Raw genomic sequence first — 17810 nt, forward strand, 5'->3', positions numbered from 1 at the left:
AAAGGCTTTTAGTTTATGCAAATAGTTTTGATTAAGAGATCAGGTTTACAAAGGCAATGTTTGGAAACATACCAGGCGTTTGAACGCTGAAGCATTTAAATGAAATACATGATTATGCAAGAGGCTTTGGCATTTTCTTTTAAAGAAAGCAACTAGTATTTTGCCTTTCTAGACATTTTACAAAATTAATGTGCAGATGACTGCCACAGACTGATGGGGACAGCAGTAAAAATAACTCCCAGCACAGCTCTCAAAAGAATGATCTCAAATAAGTGGCAGGACAGAATTCTCAATAATTATAAATCAAGGAGACCTCCTGGACCATAACAGACTGACAGATCTGGCACAGCATCAATCACTGTGGAATTTTCTCTTGGCCTCCACTGAAGACCAATAATATTTGAATGGACAGATAAACAAAGATGTCTGGACATGTTCAGCTCCCTGTAAGTAGGTCAGTCCATGCACTTTCATTGTAGTAAGATGAATAATAATTAAGGATGGGGGTTATTTTTTGAAAATTACTTGCCAATTATTAACTCTTCAAGGACATTTGTATTATGAAATACGTAGGCAAAAGTGAGGACTGCAGATGCTGGAAACCAGAGTGGAAAAGCACCACTATGTAGCTGATCAGCACGTTGATTAGTTGAGTTGCTTTGTTTTTAAAATAAGAGGCTCGTTGAGAAAATTGGTCCAATTAAATTGCATGATAAATGGGGCTGATAGTTTAGATGTAGTTTTTTTCCAAATTTCAGGATTCCACATAGAACATAGAAAAGTACAGCATAGAACAGGCCCTTTGGCCCACGCTGTTGTGCTGAGGTTCAATCCTAATGTAAAATATAATAACTGAACTTATGCTCCTCTCAACTTACTGCTATCCATGTGCATGTCGAGCGGTCGCTTAAATGTTCCCAATGACTCTGCTTCCACCACCACCTCTGGTAACACATTCCATGCATTCACAACTCTCTGCATAAAGAACCTACCTCTGAATATATCATAAAACTATGACCCCTCATACCAGTCAATCCTGCCCTGGGGAAAAGTCTCTAGCTATTAACTCTATCTATTCTTCTCATTACCTTGTATAACTCGATCAGGTCTCTTCTCTTCCTCCTTCTCTACAGAGAGAAAAGTCTGAGCTTTCTTGTCTCACTGGTCTGTAAACATAATTGGTTCTGACCTATTTTCTGAAGGTGATTTTTAACAAAACTAGGAAGGTGGTCATGCATTTAAAACGCCACCACACACGATCTCCCAAAGTTTCCACCCTTTCTGGAGCTATTGGAAGCTGATGTTTTTAACATATTTTTATAGAATCCGAATGATACTCTTAGGATTTTTTAGGACTCACCAGTAATTTAGACAAGAACACCTTTGAGGGATACAGTACAGAGTTTTAATCATCAAACTTACCGGGTGAGGAGCTAGAACGGAAATAGTAGAGATCAAAGAGTTGAATAAATGGTTCCTTTATGAAGTTAGGAGGAACTGGAGATTGCCTCAATGGATGAGGCAATCTCTAACCCTTGGAGGTTGACTTCTCCCTGCTGACAGTAGATAATAAAAGCAAGAATTAAAATATCTTGTGCCTCAATCTTCCAGAAGATGGTGACATTTAAACTGATACCACCCAGTTGGCCCCCCCATTAAAACGGAGACCAGTTTTTGTAATATTCCCTCTACTGTCAGTCTCCGGAAACCATTTTATTCAATGGAAATAAAATCAGTTTGATTTTGGAAATTTCCAGCATTGGATTATTCTTTTTCTCAGCAAACGGACGAGAATATCAAGTTTTTGGTGCAAATTATTTTCTGCACACGCACAATCAATCTGTCTTCAAAATTACACAAAAAGAAACATGAGTACATGAATATAAAAGTATGACCTGGTGAACATATTTTCGAAATTACCATTTGAGTTTGTGAAGGGGCAGGCGAATGGAAGGTTTATTAGAAGGTACTTGAGAAACTTCTGGATAGACATAAATCATTTGCTGTTTGCCAAGTCCTAAGAAAAGTAATGTTGATCCCCAGATGCATTCGTTGTTGATCTGTGCCTGGCACTGTCAGCTCAGCTGTGTTGGTGTATAAAGCCTACAGGAACAGAATTGCAATGAGGTCAATGCTTTTAACTATATTTGTGCTCGGCATGCTTATTTCAGATAGGATTCTCTCTACCAGTGAGAATCTAAAGGCTTGAATGTGGGTAGCAAGTGATCTGGAGAGCCACTCAGGTACATAACCCAGGGATTAGCTAAACTTTTTCCCTGGATCAAGGTCCCTGGTAGCAGATGTCTCACTTGTTCATGAATCAGAGCTCTTCATTGCTCAACAGCACCAGCAGAGAGTGGTAGTGGCCAGACTTGGTAATGCAGCAATCTTGGGCTCAGACGCACTAACGGACAAATAAGGTGTCTCCAGGAGGGGTTCGCAGGGTTGGGATCATCCTGGGTAAGGGTGGGATCAGCAGCAAGTGCAAGATCTCACACTTAAGGTAGTCTGACTTCTCCCTTGAACTGAGCAGGGTGCAAATACCCCAGCCCCAACACCACCAGCAGAAACCGGAGAGGGATTGTTTGTCAGAATTTTTGCCCAACTCCCTTTGCCCACTGTTGGCTGAATATTGGCAGCAGTAGACTCGGATCCTAAAATGGCCTGGTTAACAATTAGCTTTGGGGCGGTCAAAAGCCATCTTTCCCCAGCACGGACCAAATGTTGGTCCCTCAGTCAGAAACCAGGGAAGTCCGAATGGGGAATAAAGAAATGGCAACCAACTAAACAGACACTTTTGGTTCGGTGTTCACAAAGCGGGACACAAATAACACACAAGAAAGGCTGGGGAGCAGAAGGTTCAGTGAGAAAGAGGAACTGAAGGAAATCCGCATGACCTAAGGAAGTGGTATTGGGAACACTGATGAGATTGAAGGTGGATAAAATCCCCAAAAACTGATAATTTATACTTAAGGAAGTGACCGTGGAAATAACGTAACCCCACTGTTTATAATGAGTTAGAGAGGAAAAACAGGGCATTGTCGACAAGTCAGTCTGATGTCGATAATGAGGACGATGCTAGAGCTTGATATGAAGGTTTACAGCATGGATTTATGAAAGGGAAACCATGCTTGATCAATCAACTGGAATTCTTCGAGGATGTAACTAGTAGAGTTGGTAAGGGGGAGCCAGTGGTTGCGGTCTGTTGAACTTTCAGAAGACTTTGGTAAAAATTGTATTTCAGAGATTAGCATGTAAACTTAAAAGCATATGGTATTGGGGTAGAAAAATGGACAGAAAACTGGTTGATAGACAGGAAACAAAGAGAAGGAATAAAAGATTTTTTTTCTGAATGTCAGGCAGTGACTAGTGGGGTACGTAGGGATCAGCACAATATATATTAATGATTTAGATGAGGGAACTAATTGTAATAGCAGACAACACAAAGCTGGAAGTGAGAGTGAACTGTGAGGAGAATGCAGAGATACCTTAATGTGACTTAGACAGCTGAGTGAGTGGGCAAATGCATGATAGATAGTATAGTGTGGATAAATGTGAGGTTTTGCACTCTGGGAGCAATAACAGGAATGCATATTAATATCTGAATGGCTAGAAGTTGAGGGAGGGGAATGTTCAACTAGATATGGGTGTCCTCATACACCAGTCACTGTAAGTAAGCATACATGCGCAGCAGGTTGTGAAGGAGGTAAATGATATGCTGGCCTTCATAGCGAGAGGATCGGAGCACAGGGGCGGGGCATCTTGCTGCAATTATACAGAGACTTGGTGAGACCACACCTGGAATACTGTGCAGCTTTTGCCTCCTTATCTGAGGAAGCACGTTCCTACTATAGAAGGAGGGGTGTAGCAATGGTTTACCAGAAATTATTCCGAGGATTTAGGACTGATGTATGAGGAGAGGTTGAATTAGTTAGGATTTTATGTGCCGGTACGTGTATGGAATGAGCTGCCAGAGGAAGTGGTGGAGGCTGGTACAATTACAACATTTAAAAGGACTCTGGATGGGTATATGAATAGGAAGGGTTTGGAGGGATATGGGCCGGGTGCTGGCAGGTGGGACTAGATTGAGCTAGGATGACTGGTCAGCATGGATGGGTTGGACTGAAGGGTCTGTTTCAGTGCTGTACATCTCTATGACTCTATCTCCTAAAATGTATAAAATTCTATCAAAACTAGACGTGTGAAGAATATTCTCGATGATGGGGGATATATAGAAGCAGGAGCCACAGTCTAAGGATATGGAATAAATCATTTAGTACTGAGAGGAGGAGAAATTTCTTCAGTCAAAGAGTGGAGCCTGTGGAAATCCCTGTCACAGAAAATAGTAGAGGCCGAAACATTGCTGGATTTCAAGAAGGAGTTGTATATAGTGCTTGAGGTTAAAGAGATCGAAGGAAATGCGAGAAAAATAGGAACGAGTGAGTTGGATGATCAGCCATGACTGTAATGAATGGAGGAGCAGGTTTGAAAGGCTGGATGTCTCACTCCTCCTCCTCTTTATGTTTCTAAATCAGAGCGGGAGAGTGAGGGGAGATGAAAGATTATCAAAGATCTGCTGGAATGTAGAGTTAGGGTTAAAATCAGTTCAGCCGTGATCTGACAGAATTATAATTCTTAAGGATAAAGTGATCAAAGGGTTTGGACAGAAAACAGGAAAAGGGGACTGAGTTGGATGATCAGCCATGATCACAAGGAGTGGTGGGGTAGACTGAGGGCTAAAAGGACTACTCCTATGTTTCTATGCAGTTGTTGAGTGGCATAGCAGGCTTGAAGGCCTAAGTGACCTACTCTTGTTCCAAGGTTTGTATCTAGGCAGCACCCATCCACCATCCTCCCAACTGATTAAATGCCCCCTCCATCACCAAGTCCACCATGGGCTGGGCATTCATCTCTATTTGGAGAATGCAGTTAAGAGACATCTAACAGCAGGTAAAACAGAGACAAATGTGAGGAAGTCTTCTACTTCTCTGATTTTGTATTTCTAATAATTCAGCGTAATTCTGTTTTAAGTCTACAACTGAGAACCAGATATTGCAAACTAAGACAATGAATATCAAAGGGCATGTTGGTTATTATACACATTGTACAGTAAAATCTCTAAGGTAATGGTAACAAAGATAAATATCTCCTACAGTGAGTTGATACTACAAAATACATTTACAGTCCTTTATATTTTTCTTAAATATATCAGTAAAAACTATTTGTTTCACATTCAAAGTAAATGTTTAGTGTTTTTCCATCCATTTTTAGATTTGAAATAAATTCTTTAATTAAATAATTTCAGTTCAAAGATTATAAATAATAATTTATTCCATAATGTATTATAGATTTTTTTTTACGATTATTTAATTTATTTTCACAGTTCCACCTCTTTCCCTGTTCAATTAAGTTAGACAGAACTGTCTGTTCAGGCAGCATCATCACTATAACTTGGCTGTAAGCACTGAGAGGCATGTCTGAGCTTCAAAAAAAAGAAATAACTGGAGGGTTTTCATTTAACATGTCCCTGGAGCATCTTGTAGCGGAGACTGAGCTGATGAAGCTTATACGGTAGGGAACGACAAACATCAGTACCTTGTGAGACTGAAATTTCGGATTGCATTTTCCGACTGCAAAGTCTGATATTTTACTGGGTCAGCGAACTGAAATCCTCCAGTTGGAGGCTTTCAGTACATCGACAAGAATATTGAAGCCTATGAACTGGTGATCTTAATGCTGGTAACCTTTCCACTTTATTAATGCTACATTGAAATGACAACTGACATCATTGCAACTTCCCAATTCCCTACGCATGGGATAAATTAATGTATGCATAAACTAGCAATGTGGGCAATGCTTTAAATCATTGTACAAAAAGTTTAATTTATACTCTACCATACAAATGTATGCCTCTACTCAATGTTTGTACAGCAGGAAGATAAACAATACAGTACGTGTTTATTGTCATCAAGCAGGTCTGAATAATGGGTTTGTCGTTGGAATTTTTAAAAATGTAATTTGTGGCAAAGGTCCATGACAAATTGAATATTATAAGAGTGTGCTGAGTTTTTGTGGCAAAGATTAATCTTTTCACACAGCTTCATTAGTTATTAGAGCAAAATTAGCATTGCATATTATCTGCCGGTGTGTATGAAGCAGACGCAAAACCATTAAATGAGGCTTCATTGTACTCTTGGCTTCTAAGGATTGAGTAAAACAGCAGTCCAAAACAATGAGACCTTCTAAAAAAGAAGGGCTATGCCAACTTGATAGAAGGCTTGTAAACATGCGGCACAGACATTCCTGTAAAACAACTTCACTATGGCATTTCACCTGTCTGTCAAGTTCATTGCGTTTTAATTTATTTATAACTTATGACAAGCAAAAGAGCCAGGATAATGTGCAGAATTTAGAAAGTAGAGCAGTGTGTACTTGTACCCTCATGAAGGATCCAAGAATGGAGTGGATTTGTAAAACTTTTCTCCAAGGTGACATAGCCCGATTAACATTCAATGCAGCAAAGTTATCCTTCAATCCAGCCTTCAGCTTTCCACAAACAGGATTTATCAGAAATTCCAGCCGATTCTCAGTGTGTCTAATTGGTAGCAATCTCCCTGATATTCAGATTATGCTACGATGAGCTTATCTGAGAACGCAGAACTGATCGCGTCAATGTCAGTTTTGCCCCTTTTGCCCCTCAGGATCTTTTCCGCCATGGCATGGTTGGCGGGGTGCAGTCTCATTTTCCCGTTCTGACCTTTCAGAGGCTCTTTCACCGGCTCCAGGAAAACCACCCGCTTGCAAGCGCTGACTTTCCGATCTGCGCCGGCAGTTTCATGGGAGGGAGTGGCGCTCAGGATCGAAGAGTGGGCACTATTTCCATTCGGCTTCCTGGGCTTCTGCTTGGATTTGCACCAACAGCGGCAAGGTGTCAAATAAAGATAGATCAGGACCAAAATAATGCTGGCAAGGCAGGCAGAGAGTGTGGTAAAGGCAGTGTTAAAGGTCTGCAAGCGTTGCCCAGTTTGTGTAAAGTTATGCACCTTCAGCATTACCTCGATTGATTCGTTTAACATCCGTTTGCTGTTAATTGCTATACAAGAGTAGATGCCTGCATCTTCAGGTCGGACCTGTTGAATCTCAAGGCTTCCATTCAATAATACCCGCAAATCCTGATCTTGAATGCCTGGCTGCAATGTATTATTCCTTGGTGTGACCCAGAGAACATTTGTATTTGGATCCAGTATCTTGCTGTCGCAGTTTATCACCAGTCTTTCCCCCAAGTGAGCCTCATATCGCAGCCCTAAAGCATGAAAGGAGCCGTTCACAGTACTATTGGAGCAATTCAAAAGGTCATCATGGATCAGTAAAATACTAACACTTCTCGTGGAGTCAAGTTGAAAATAACATCGGTAGTCATCTTTAAAATCCACTGCAGACCTAAACCGCCTGTGATACCAGTAAGTGACCATAGTGTAGAAAGAACAATCACAAATAAATGGGTTTGCATGCAGATACAAACCGCTCTGTAGCTGAACAGACAGTGCAGTTACCTGGAGGACTGGCACAGAAGTTAACTTGTTGAAGGACAGATCTAAGAGTTCGAGCAGTGGAAGGCTGGACTGCCCTTTATACAAGTGCAAAGGGAAGTGGGCGATCAGGTTCTGACTGAGATATAACTTACGAAGTTTGTACAAACCTTCGAAAGCTCCAGCGCCAAGTTGGGCCACTTGATTATTGTAAAGCAGGAGGGTCTCCAGAGAGTTTAAACCTCGAAACGATGAGTTGCCTAATGTTTTCAGCTTGTTGGAGGACAGGTCTAGATACCTCAGCTGGGGGGTAGAAGCAAAGGCCCCTCTGGAGAGGAAATCAATGCTGTTGTGATTGAGAATGAGGGTTTTCAGTCTGTCTAAAATAGCAGGGGCCCAGTTAGAGTCAAGGAGGCGGATGCTGTTATAGCTAACATCCAGGCTGGTCACAACTTTGTGGAGCGTCCTTGGCACAGTGGTCAGGTTCTTGTTGGTACAAGTGGTGATGTCGCTCGCACAGATGCAGACTGGAGGGCAGGTTCCTGAAGCATTGCCCGCCATACAGGCAGAAAGCAGCAGCAGCAGCACTAGTCTTTGGGGTGTGAAGGGGAGACCTCGGAGGACAGAGGAGAAGACTGGGCGCTGTGAGCACATCATGGCCATCTCTCAACAGGCTTCCAGTGGCCCTTGACATAGGATGCACATGGAGTCATTCCCGTCGGACTGGGCGTGTCACTAGGAAAATAAACATCACCAAATTCACCCCAGCTCTAATAAACTGAAACAGTCAAGCAGATTAAAATTAGTTAACAACTATTTCACATAGTTAGCAGCTAACCTACAGTAGTTTGTTGCGCAAACCATCCTGATCAATCTACACAGTATAATTTAACAATTGTTATTTGTTACCTAGTTGTCAAATCTGAAATTCACCTTTTGTTAACCTTGTCACAGCAAGTGGGTAATACTTTTAACATTGCATGTGGATTCTTGTATACATTTAGCTTCCTTTCCAAAAATAACTTTTATGACTAGCCAAATTTTAACTCACTAAGCATAGAGGTAACTGATGAATTGGCAAAAGGGTTATTGCAATGATAACAGTAACAGAAAAAAAAGTTAGGCAACACATGCAAATCATATTGAACAATATATATATTTTTAAAAAAGTACCTCCAATCTGAAGAAAGGGACAATTGGCTGCAAGATCCCGATGATGTTTGATTGCAGTTTAGAAAAATGTTATGTTTGGACCAATGCACATTTCCCTTGCTGTTGTTGGGTGCTGGCCATCGGCTGGTGTCTCTCACGTTCTCTGAACTTTTAAAGTACAGGCGCAGAGTGGGGTCTGCCTGGCGTCTGTGTCTCTATCATATTCCATTTTACAACACAGCCTGCTGTATGGAACACCAGAGAGAGGAGCGAGGAGCCAGCAAGTGACGACTGCCTGCTATCAGCTCCCTGAGATTGGCTGAGCCCATCAGGGTGGGAGCCTGTGAAAGATTACAGATGCAGATAGAGAGGGAGGGGAGGAGCTGTACTTATCACATTATGTTGACTGATAGAGAGTACACCTTCACATTGAGTGTTCCATTCTGAACCTCGGCAAGCGTTCATTTCGCTGATGCTTCCTCCTTTCTGACTGCGCTGTTACCTGCAGAAGCAATGGAACTGGTCAAAGTGGGCTTTAGACTAGCCTTTTTTTAAAAAAACGCACAGAGGATACTCATTACAAGCAGCAGCAAGTGATCGAGAGTGATCGCGGGAGGTTCCTGTCTGTCAGGAATCAGGGGTAAGGGACTAATTAACATGCTTACGTGCCATCCTTTGGTCACAGCAACTAGCTCTTGTTGCTAAGATTCTGAATTGTCATGTGCAGGAAGTATTGGGTTTCAGGAACCGACGGTCTTTTCCCTCCACATAATTAATCATACATTGACTTAATTGGCAAACGCCAGCTATCTAGAATGGTGCAAATTGTTCTTTTTAAAGAATCCGAGTACACGACGAGTGAAAGTCGCCCGCTCTTAAAAATAAACAAACTGTAAAATGCAGTTATCGTTGATGTTCAGAGGAAAGATGAAAAAAAAGGACTACAAAAGAAAATGTCATTTATTTCAGCAATGCAAGTTCCTTAAATATTTACAGTTTCTACCATCTAATCTTCCTTTAGCAAATTTAGCAAAGCACTTTAAGGTGATCAATAGACGATTTGGTAACAAGTTTTATCCTTTTCTAAACTTGTATCCACCTGATTTTGCAAATGCAAACAGTTCCTATAGATTTGGGGAATGGACTCACAATGTGAAGGAAGGAATATGATATTCAGGTTCAGAAAATATGTAGGTGCCAGAAAAAATAATAAGATTCAGCAGCATCCAGATATCAGATAATCAGGACAGTTTGTTTTAGCTCCGGCATCGCGTCTAGTTTGTGGTTACACTTTTCCATAACTTACAATGCTTTTCCACATATCACCTTGATGCTTTTTCTTGTGTGCGGATTTGCAAATGTGAAACTAGCCCGAATGCTATTTAAAATCCCAAATATCTAGAAAGAGATAAATCGTCAGATAATAAAGGAAAATCTGAGCATAGAGCAAAATGTTAGGGTTTAACCTCTATACTTTTGCTTTTTATTTTTTGTCTGTGTGTCTTTATACCACCATCACCATTTTTGTGTTGCTTTTAACCTTTCTGTTAATGATTCCCTTTCTTGTTGGGACTGTATGTCATTCCTGTCAGTTTCTGCTCTTCTCTCTGTCTTTTTCTCCCTTCTTCCCATTTCTGTGCTTGTATATTTTTTAAATTCTCTTTTTGTCTGTTTACATTTGTGTCCTTTCCAGTTTAGTATACTTTGAGTGCTTGTCTGAGATTAAAGAGAAGATCATTAGGAGATCAGCTATCATCATTGAAACAAGTGGTAACTGCAGCCAGTAACTATTACCATTGAAACCACTGAGGTACCCAGTGACCATTTTATCAGCGGGCTAATAGGAACACAAACCCTAACTGCTTCATTGAAGATACGGAATCAGATTTCCTGCTTTTGTTTCACATTTGCAGAATGTGAAGTATTTTGCTGTTTGGTTGAAATGTTTAATTCAGTACGACTTCCCTTCCAGTACTGCCCTGTTGGAAGAAGTACTCACTCTCAGTTTGATGTGATTTCAATTTATCTCTTTATCTCAAGTCACGTTCAGTTCTGTCTCCTTCCAGTTTTGACTATAATCTGATATTTGTTAAGAGCCACTTTTAATGGCTTTTGTTAAGATCGTAACACCACAAGACATAAATGTGCAGGTTAGGTGAATTGGTCATGCTAAATTGCCCATAGGGTAGGTTATTAGTTAGGGGTAAATATAGGGTAGCGGAATGGGTCTGGGTGGATTACTCTTGGAGGGTTGATGTGGAACTTGTTGGGCTGAAGGTCCTGTTTCCACACTGTAGAAATTCTAATTCTAATAAGAGCAGAATTGGCCATTCAACCTATTGAGTCTGCTTTTCTGTGCGATCATGGCTGATCTGATCATCTTCAACTCCAGTTGCCTGCCTTTTTCTTGACATTTCTGATGAAAATCTTGCACTGGAAACATCGACTCTCCTTCGTCTCGGATGCAGCTTGACTGGCTGTGCTTTTCCAGCTCTGCACTTTTTTTTGACTAAATCCCCACAGTCCTTGATTCCTTGACTGATTAAAAATGTCTATCTCAATCTTGAATGAATGAATATATATATAAAACAATGAAACCATGAAAGTCCTCTGCAGTAAACCTTCCGTAGATTCACTACTCTCAGAACAAATTCCTCCTCATCTGTCTTAAATCAGTGATCCTTATTCTGAGATTACTCCCTCTGGCCTTACACTCTCCCACGAGGGGAAACGACCTTTCTGAATCTACACTGTCAGGTCCTTTGAGAATCTTGTACGTTTCAAAAAATACGGTCCAACCTACTCAATCTCTCCTTGTAAGACAGTCCCTCCATAGCTTTGATCAGCTTAACAAACTTTCTTGGGACTGTCTTCATTTCTATATCTGTTTTTCAGAACAGAAGAAGAGGATTCTGAAGAACAGTCATACCAAAACTCAAAACATGAACTCTATTTCCCTCTCCACAGATGCTGAGTTTTTCCAGCATTCTGTACCTTTCAGGTTTCCAGCATTCATAGTGTATTTGCTTTTACTGTTGGCTAGCCTATATTTGATTTCCAAATGAGTTTGTTTTCAATTACAAAAGGTATATGTATAATTTGATCAGATCACAATCAATAAAATGGAATGGATTTTTTTTACTACACATATACTAATAATTTTAACTATTTGTTGATATTGGTATTAAAGACATAAAAAAAAGTTAAGCAAGTTACAAGCCAGCCTGAATTTTGCTCATAAGCAAGACTACAAATTTTTACAAGTGTTTCACTTTGTGGTAAGTCTTGAAGAACTTCATGTGATAAAGCTGCCCTTTGTAAGTTGCTGTAATGGGCCTCATTGCAATTATAGCTTAAAATGTGTTGCTGGAAAAGCGCAACAGGTCAGGCAGCATCCAAGGAGCATGAGAGTCAACGTTTCGGGCATGAGTCGTTCTTCCTGAAACATTGACTCTCCTGCTCCTTGGATGCTGCCTGACCTGCTGCGCTTTTCCAGCAACACATTTTCAGCTCTGATCGCCAGCATCTGCAGTCCTCACTTTCTCATAGCAATTATACTAAGATGAGATTTTGAAAAACATGGACTAAGTTAATATATGTGCATGTAAAGACAACCTCTCAGATGAAATACCAAATGAAAGTAACATAGAACAAAACCCAACTAGATCAAGGAGTATTTCACATATTCATTGTAAATTGCAATCTGAGTGTAAGTCAAATTCAGATTTATCGAATGTTACAGAAACTGGCTGACTTTTATCACCATCTAAATTAATTTTATTTGAATTGCCTTGGTTTTGATAATGGGCAGCAGTCCAAGGCAGTTTCATGTTCAGTGGCCAGTTGATAATCCAACCTGTTATTTTTATTCCAAAGCTAAAACAATAATGCACTCCTATTTCTGAATATTTGAGAGATCATGCACTAAAACCTCACCGACATGATCGTTGTAAATGTGAGAGTCTGGATCGATGGAGACAGAGTCTGAAACATTAAAACAGAAAGTGCTGGAAAAATCATCTGTGAGAGAGAGAAAAATAAGAGTCCTTTTCAAATTAAATATTGTCCTTCTTCAGGACTGAAAGAAAGCAGAGCTTTATGTTTTTGAATGTGGGAGAGGAGGGGAAACTAAAGGGATGGTCTGGGATAGAGTGAGAGATAAAATGACAAAGATATCTGAACAAATATTTACTGGGATGCTACGTGGACTGGAAGGTTTGAGTTATAAGGAGTGGGTGGACAGGTTGGGAATTTATTTCCCTGGAACATAGGAGACTGAGAGGTGATCGCCATAATATCATGAAAGGCACACATAAAGTAGCTAATCAACGGCTGTTCTCCAGGGTAGGGGAATCTAAAACGAGAGGTTTCAGGTGAGACAAGAGGGATGCAAAAGGGTCATGATTTTTTAATGCAGAGGCTGGTGAGTGTCTGGAATGGGCTGCCAGACATAGTGGTGGAGGCGAGCACAGTATTGTCATTTAATACGTATTTGGACAGGGACATGGATGGGATAGGCCTGGAGGGATATGGACCAAGTGCAAGCAAATAGGACTAGATTAAAACTGGGTGGCATGGACAAGTTGGGCTGAAGGGCCTGTTTCCATACAGTAACCCCCTAAAAACAAAGGGAGTTGTAATAGTCACAGCATAAGCATTTATCCAGAGTGAGTGTGAAAGATAGAATAGTGAACAACTTTGAAGAAGAGTCACACTAGGCGTACAAAGCTTTGAACCAAGTGCTGGAGAATGAGATTAGAATAATTAGCTTACTGTTTTTAACCAGCAAAGACTCAATGGGCCAAAGGGGCTTTCTCCTGTGTTGTGGACCTTTGTGGCTCTATACCAGACTCTCAGCATTAACTCTGTTTCGCTCTCTCGACAGATGCTATAGGCTTGCTGAGATACTCCACCATTCTGTGTAAGTTTCAAATTTCCAGCAGTATGTTATTTTTATCAATATGTTGACGAACAGCTCTGTTGAAAAACAATGAAACATGACAAACATAATTCAGACCTTTTCAAGAGCAACTAGGGACAGGCAATAAATATTGGCCCAGTCAGGGATGCCCTACAAATACTGGCCCACTCGGCGATGCCCCACAAATACTGGCCCAGTCAGGGATGCCCTACAAATACTGGTCTAGCCAGCGATGCCCCACAAATGCTGGTCTAGCCAGCGATGCCCTACAAATACTGGTCCAGTCAGCAATGCCCATGTTCCATGAGTTAATTTAAAAAATGACCAGCACATAGCAACAAAATACCAGAATGGGGTATTGAGTTCGTGGTGAGATTGCATTCCACAATGTTTAGTCCAGAAGAGTGTGAAGTGAATAATTGGAAGATAAATTGTTATTCCTCAAGCTACTGTTGGTCTTCACAGGAGGAATGAATTAAAATGGAGGTCAAAAATATGAGAATGGCAGCTGTTCTAGTCCAGACCAGAATAGACCCCTTCAAAATATGTTAAGAAGGTAGCCTGGGCCATAACTACTTTTTACTTTAAAGGAAAATATAAAGTACTGTGTTCTGGATGCAATTTATTTGGTCAAACTGCTCAACATTTAGGAAAACACAATTTATTCAAACACTATATCTAAAGTTGAAAATCACACAGCACCAGGTTACTGTTCGACAAATCTATTTGGAAGCTGTCGTTTTCAAAGCGCTTTGAAAGCTAGTGCTTCCAAATAAACCTGTTGGACTATAACCTGGTGTTGTGTGATTTTTAAGTTTGTCTGCTCCAGTCCAACACCAGCTCCTCCAAATCATGACTATAGCAAACATACAACAAAAGAAAGAGTAACATAAAGGTAAATTATTCTATTCGAAAACTTAACAGAATAATAGATAAAATAATAGAATTAAATAATTAGTTAATTCTTACTAATTAACTGTTCCAATATAGTAACATCCCATACACACACCTTTTGGCAAAATTCAGAAAATAGATTTATCTAACAGGTAACTCCAGCAACCCAGAAGAAAAAACATCAAGAGAAAACTCAGAATAGCAGCCAGGTGACCTTTACTGCACTTCCAACCCTGTTGAGACTCCAACAGCAACTGCTGAAAGCTAGCTAAAAATCCTTTATCTGAGAGAGCTTGATTACACCTATTCAGGCTGCTTTTATTGTTGCAACTTAACCATAAACCCAAGGCTTCACACATTGTTTATCTCCTCACATGCACCTATCTCCCAATCTCTCTCTGAAAGAAATCAGGACAAAACCCATCTTTTAAAGCATAGGACTGTCAACGAAAGATTAGTAGAAGGTTGCACAGAAAAGAACATTTGGGCATTGGACAATGAGGAAAGAGGAATTAAAAGGGTGTTACGCCTCTTGTGGTTGTGTGGAATGGTACTTGGGGAGATAACAAGGCGATAGGGTTGGATGTGAATGAGGGGTAGACCAGGCTCTCCTGGAGAAACAATCCTTTCAGAATGCTGATTGTGGACTGAAGGGGATGATGTCCTTGTTGGAAGAGGTGGAAGTACAGATACATGATTTAGGAATTGGAGGGGGCTCCTCCCTCCCTTGAATCTGCTCCATTGTTCAATAAGATCTCGGCTGACATAATTACTCAAAGTCCCCATCAACCCCAGTAAGCTTTCATCCCCTTGCTTAGCCAGAAACTACCTCTGCCTTCAAAATATTCAGAGGCTCTGTTTCCATGCCTTTTCATAGAATCTCTACATTGTAGAGGCAGGTCCATCAAGTCCACACCAACCCTCTGAAGTGCATTCTGCAACCCTCCTTCCTGTAACTCTACATTTCCCCATGGAAAATACACCCAGCCTACACATATTTGGACTGTGGGAGGAAACCCACAAAGAGACTGGGTGAATGTGCAAACTCCACACGCACAATTCGCCCAAGGTGGAATCAAACCCAGGACCCTGACGTTATAAGGCAGCAGTGCTAGCCACTGAGCTGCTGTGCCACCGCTAAAATCCCTACAGTGTCGAAGCAGGCCACTCAGTCCATTGAGTCCACACCGATCCTCCAAAGAGCATCCCACACAGACTTCCCCCACCCCCCCCATCCCTGTAGCACTGCATTTCCCACGGCCAATCCACTAACCTGCCCATCTTTGGGCTGTGGGAGGAAACTGGAGTTCCCAAACAAAACCTATTCAGACATGGGGAGAATGTGCAAACTCCACATAATCCAAGGGTAGAATCGAACCTGGGTCCCTGGTGCTGGGGGCAACAATGCTAAATACTGTGCTACCCCAAAGAAGTGCAGACTCTTTCAAGCCGGATTTGAACCGGCAACCCAAGGATGGCAGGTTTGCAATACACTCCAGTCCTCCGCTCTACTAGATGAGCTATCAAAGGAGAGCTCTACATGGAAAAATGGTGGTTAAAACCAACATACATGCCAGATCGAAGGAGCATGATGCTGTTATTTCATTGTGTTTGGGAAACTCTTTATTATACATATTCTCAACTAAGTTATCAGAATTGTTTCTGTTTAACTTGATAATTAAATTGTAGAGTGATATCTTTGGTTTCTCTGTTAAGAAAACAAGATTAAATTTAGTTTGTACAAAATAACATGAAAAAGTAGCTTTATACTTTTTTCCACAAATCATTGGAAGATAATTTCCAAAAATAATGTAGAAAGTAAACTGTTTACATTCCTGGTTGGTTATTAAAGACTGGTTATGCTTCACCATTGATGTTACATCATTTTCACTGATTAAAATGTTTCAACTGCTGTGTTTCAGTCACTTGCTAATGAAAGATTTATTTGTGCCTACTCATTTGGGAAATATTGGTCTAGAGGTAGAATAAATAATAAAAATTTGCAAAGGAGAAAGTGAGGACTGCAGATGCTGGAGACCAGAGTTGAAAAATGTGATGCTGGAAAAACACAGCAGGCCAGGCAGCATCCGAGGAGCAGGAGAATCGACGCTTCGGGCATAAGCCCTTCTTCAGGAATGATTCTTCAGGAAAAATTTGCTAAGTCTACCATCAAGGAACAAAGATAGATTTATGAAACATTTTCCTCAAAAAGGCATTGCAGTGATCTACTTTTCTGATCAGGCCAGAAGATCTAACTCTTTTATTTTCCAATTTCGTCAGTTGGTGGTAACAAAGATTTAAATTCTTTTCAGCTTGAGCATATATCTTTCCCCAATAAAAATGTACTTAGGCTCCCAGTGTATATAGCTAGCATAGGTTTCTTGATCTGTAGAAAGGATATATTGGCCATGGAGGAAGTAACACATCAGTTTACAAAGATGATACCTGGACATCAGGGTTACATTATACAGCAATAAGGAAAAGGATCAGGCATAGGCCATCCAACCCCTCAAGCCTGCTCCATCATTCAAAACAATCACAGCTGATCCAACATTTCTCACATCCACTTTCCTGCGCATTCACCACAGAGGCCCTTACCCCATCAACAAGTCACCTTTTACTTATACATGGTGAATCCTCTCAGAGTGAATGGAACCTCTGACACCCCTGCTCCTATCTGTCAGCCAGGGCTCCCTGATTGAACCAGGTTAACAGCCCCAATCATGGATCTCATATTCTATGGCTGACTTTGTTACAATCACCACACCTGTAACTGTTGATTCCCCTCCTGATCAAGAAACTATCTATCTCAGCCTTAAATATAGACAAGGACTCTGCCCCCACAGCTCTGTGTGGTAAGGGGTTCCAATGACTCACAACCCTCTAAAAGAAGAAATTCTTCCTCATCTCCATCTTAAATTGGTGTCCCTTTATTCTAAGACTGTGCCGTCTGGTCCTAGACTCTCCCATGAGGGGAAACATCTGCTCAGCATTTGTACTGTCAGAACCCTGAAGAATCATTCATGGTTCAATGATATCAATTAAATTCCCGGAGTCCCAAATTGTTTGGCTTTTGCTCATAAAATGATCCCTCCATACCAGGGATCATCCTGGTGAACCTTCTGTGAACTATCCCCAATAAAATATCTCTCCTCAATTAAGGGGACCAAAACTGCTCACAGCACTCCAGATGTGCACCTTATAAAATTGCAGTTAGACCTCCCCACTGTTATCCACCAACCCCCTTGAAATAAGGGTCAATATTCCATTAACCTTCTTGATTACCTACTGTTCCCATCTGCTAGCTTGCAGAT

The 17810-nt window shown here is 40.9% G+C and overlaps 1 protein-coding gene across 1 annotated transcript; it reads right to left on the reverse strand.

Moving 5' to 3' along the window:
* Positions 1 to 6427: 6427 nt before the first annotated feature.
* Positions 6428 to 8939, reverse strand: LOC132824621 (amphoterin-induced protein 2-like). Its single transcript, XM_060839221.1, has 2 exons — positions 8703 to 8939; positions 6428 to 8264 (listed from the first exon to the last, which is right to left on the reverse strand). Exon 2 carries the CDS (start codon positions 8190 to 8192, stop codon positions 6627 to 6629), a length of 1566 nt encoding a protein of 521 aa, XP_060695204.1. The 5' UTR covers positions 8193 to 8264; positions 8703 to 8939; the 3' UTR covers positions 6428 to 6626.
* Between the last annotated feature and the right edge of the window lie 8871 nt (positions 8940 to 17810).

Source organism: Hemiscyllium ocellatum, chromosome 19 (assembly GCF_020745735.1).
Source record: "Hemiscyllium ocellatum isolate sHemOce1 chromosome 19, sHemOce1.pat.X.cur, whole genome shotgun sequence".
Classification (NCBI taxonomy): Eukaryota; Metazoa; Chordata; class Chondrichthyes; order Orectolobiformes; family Hemiscylliidae; genus Hemiscyllium; species Hemiscyllium ocellatum.

Excerpts from the sequence above, each read along its gene's own strand:
- LOC132824621 (XM_060839221.1), bottom strand. The coding sequence starts at position 8,192 with ATGGCCATGATGTGCTCACAGCGCCCAGTCTTCTCCTCTGTCCTCCGA.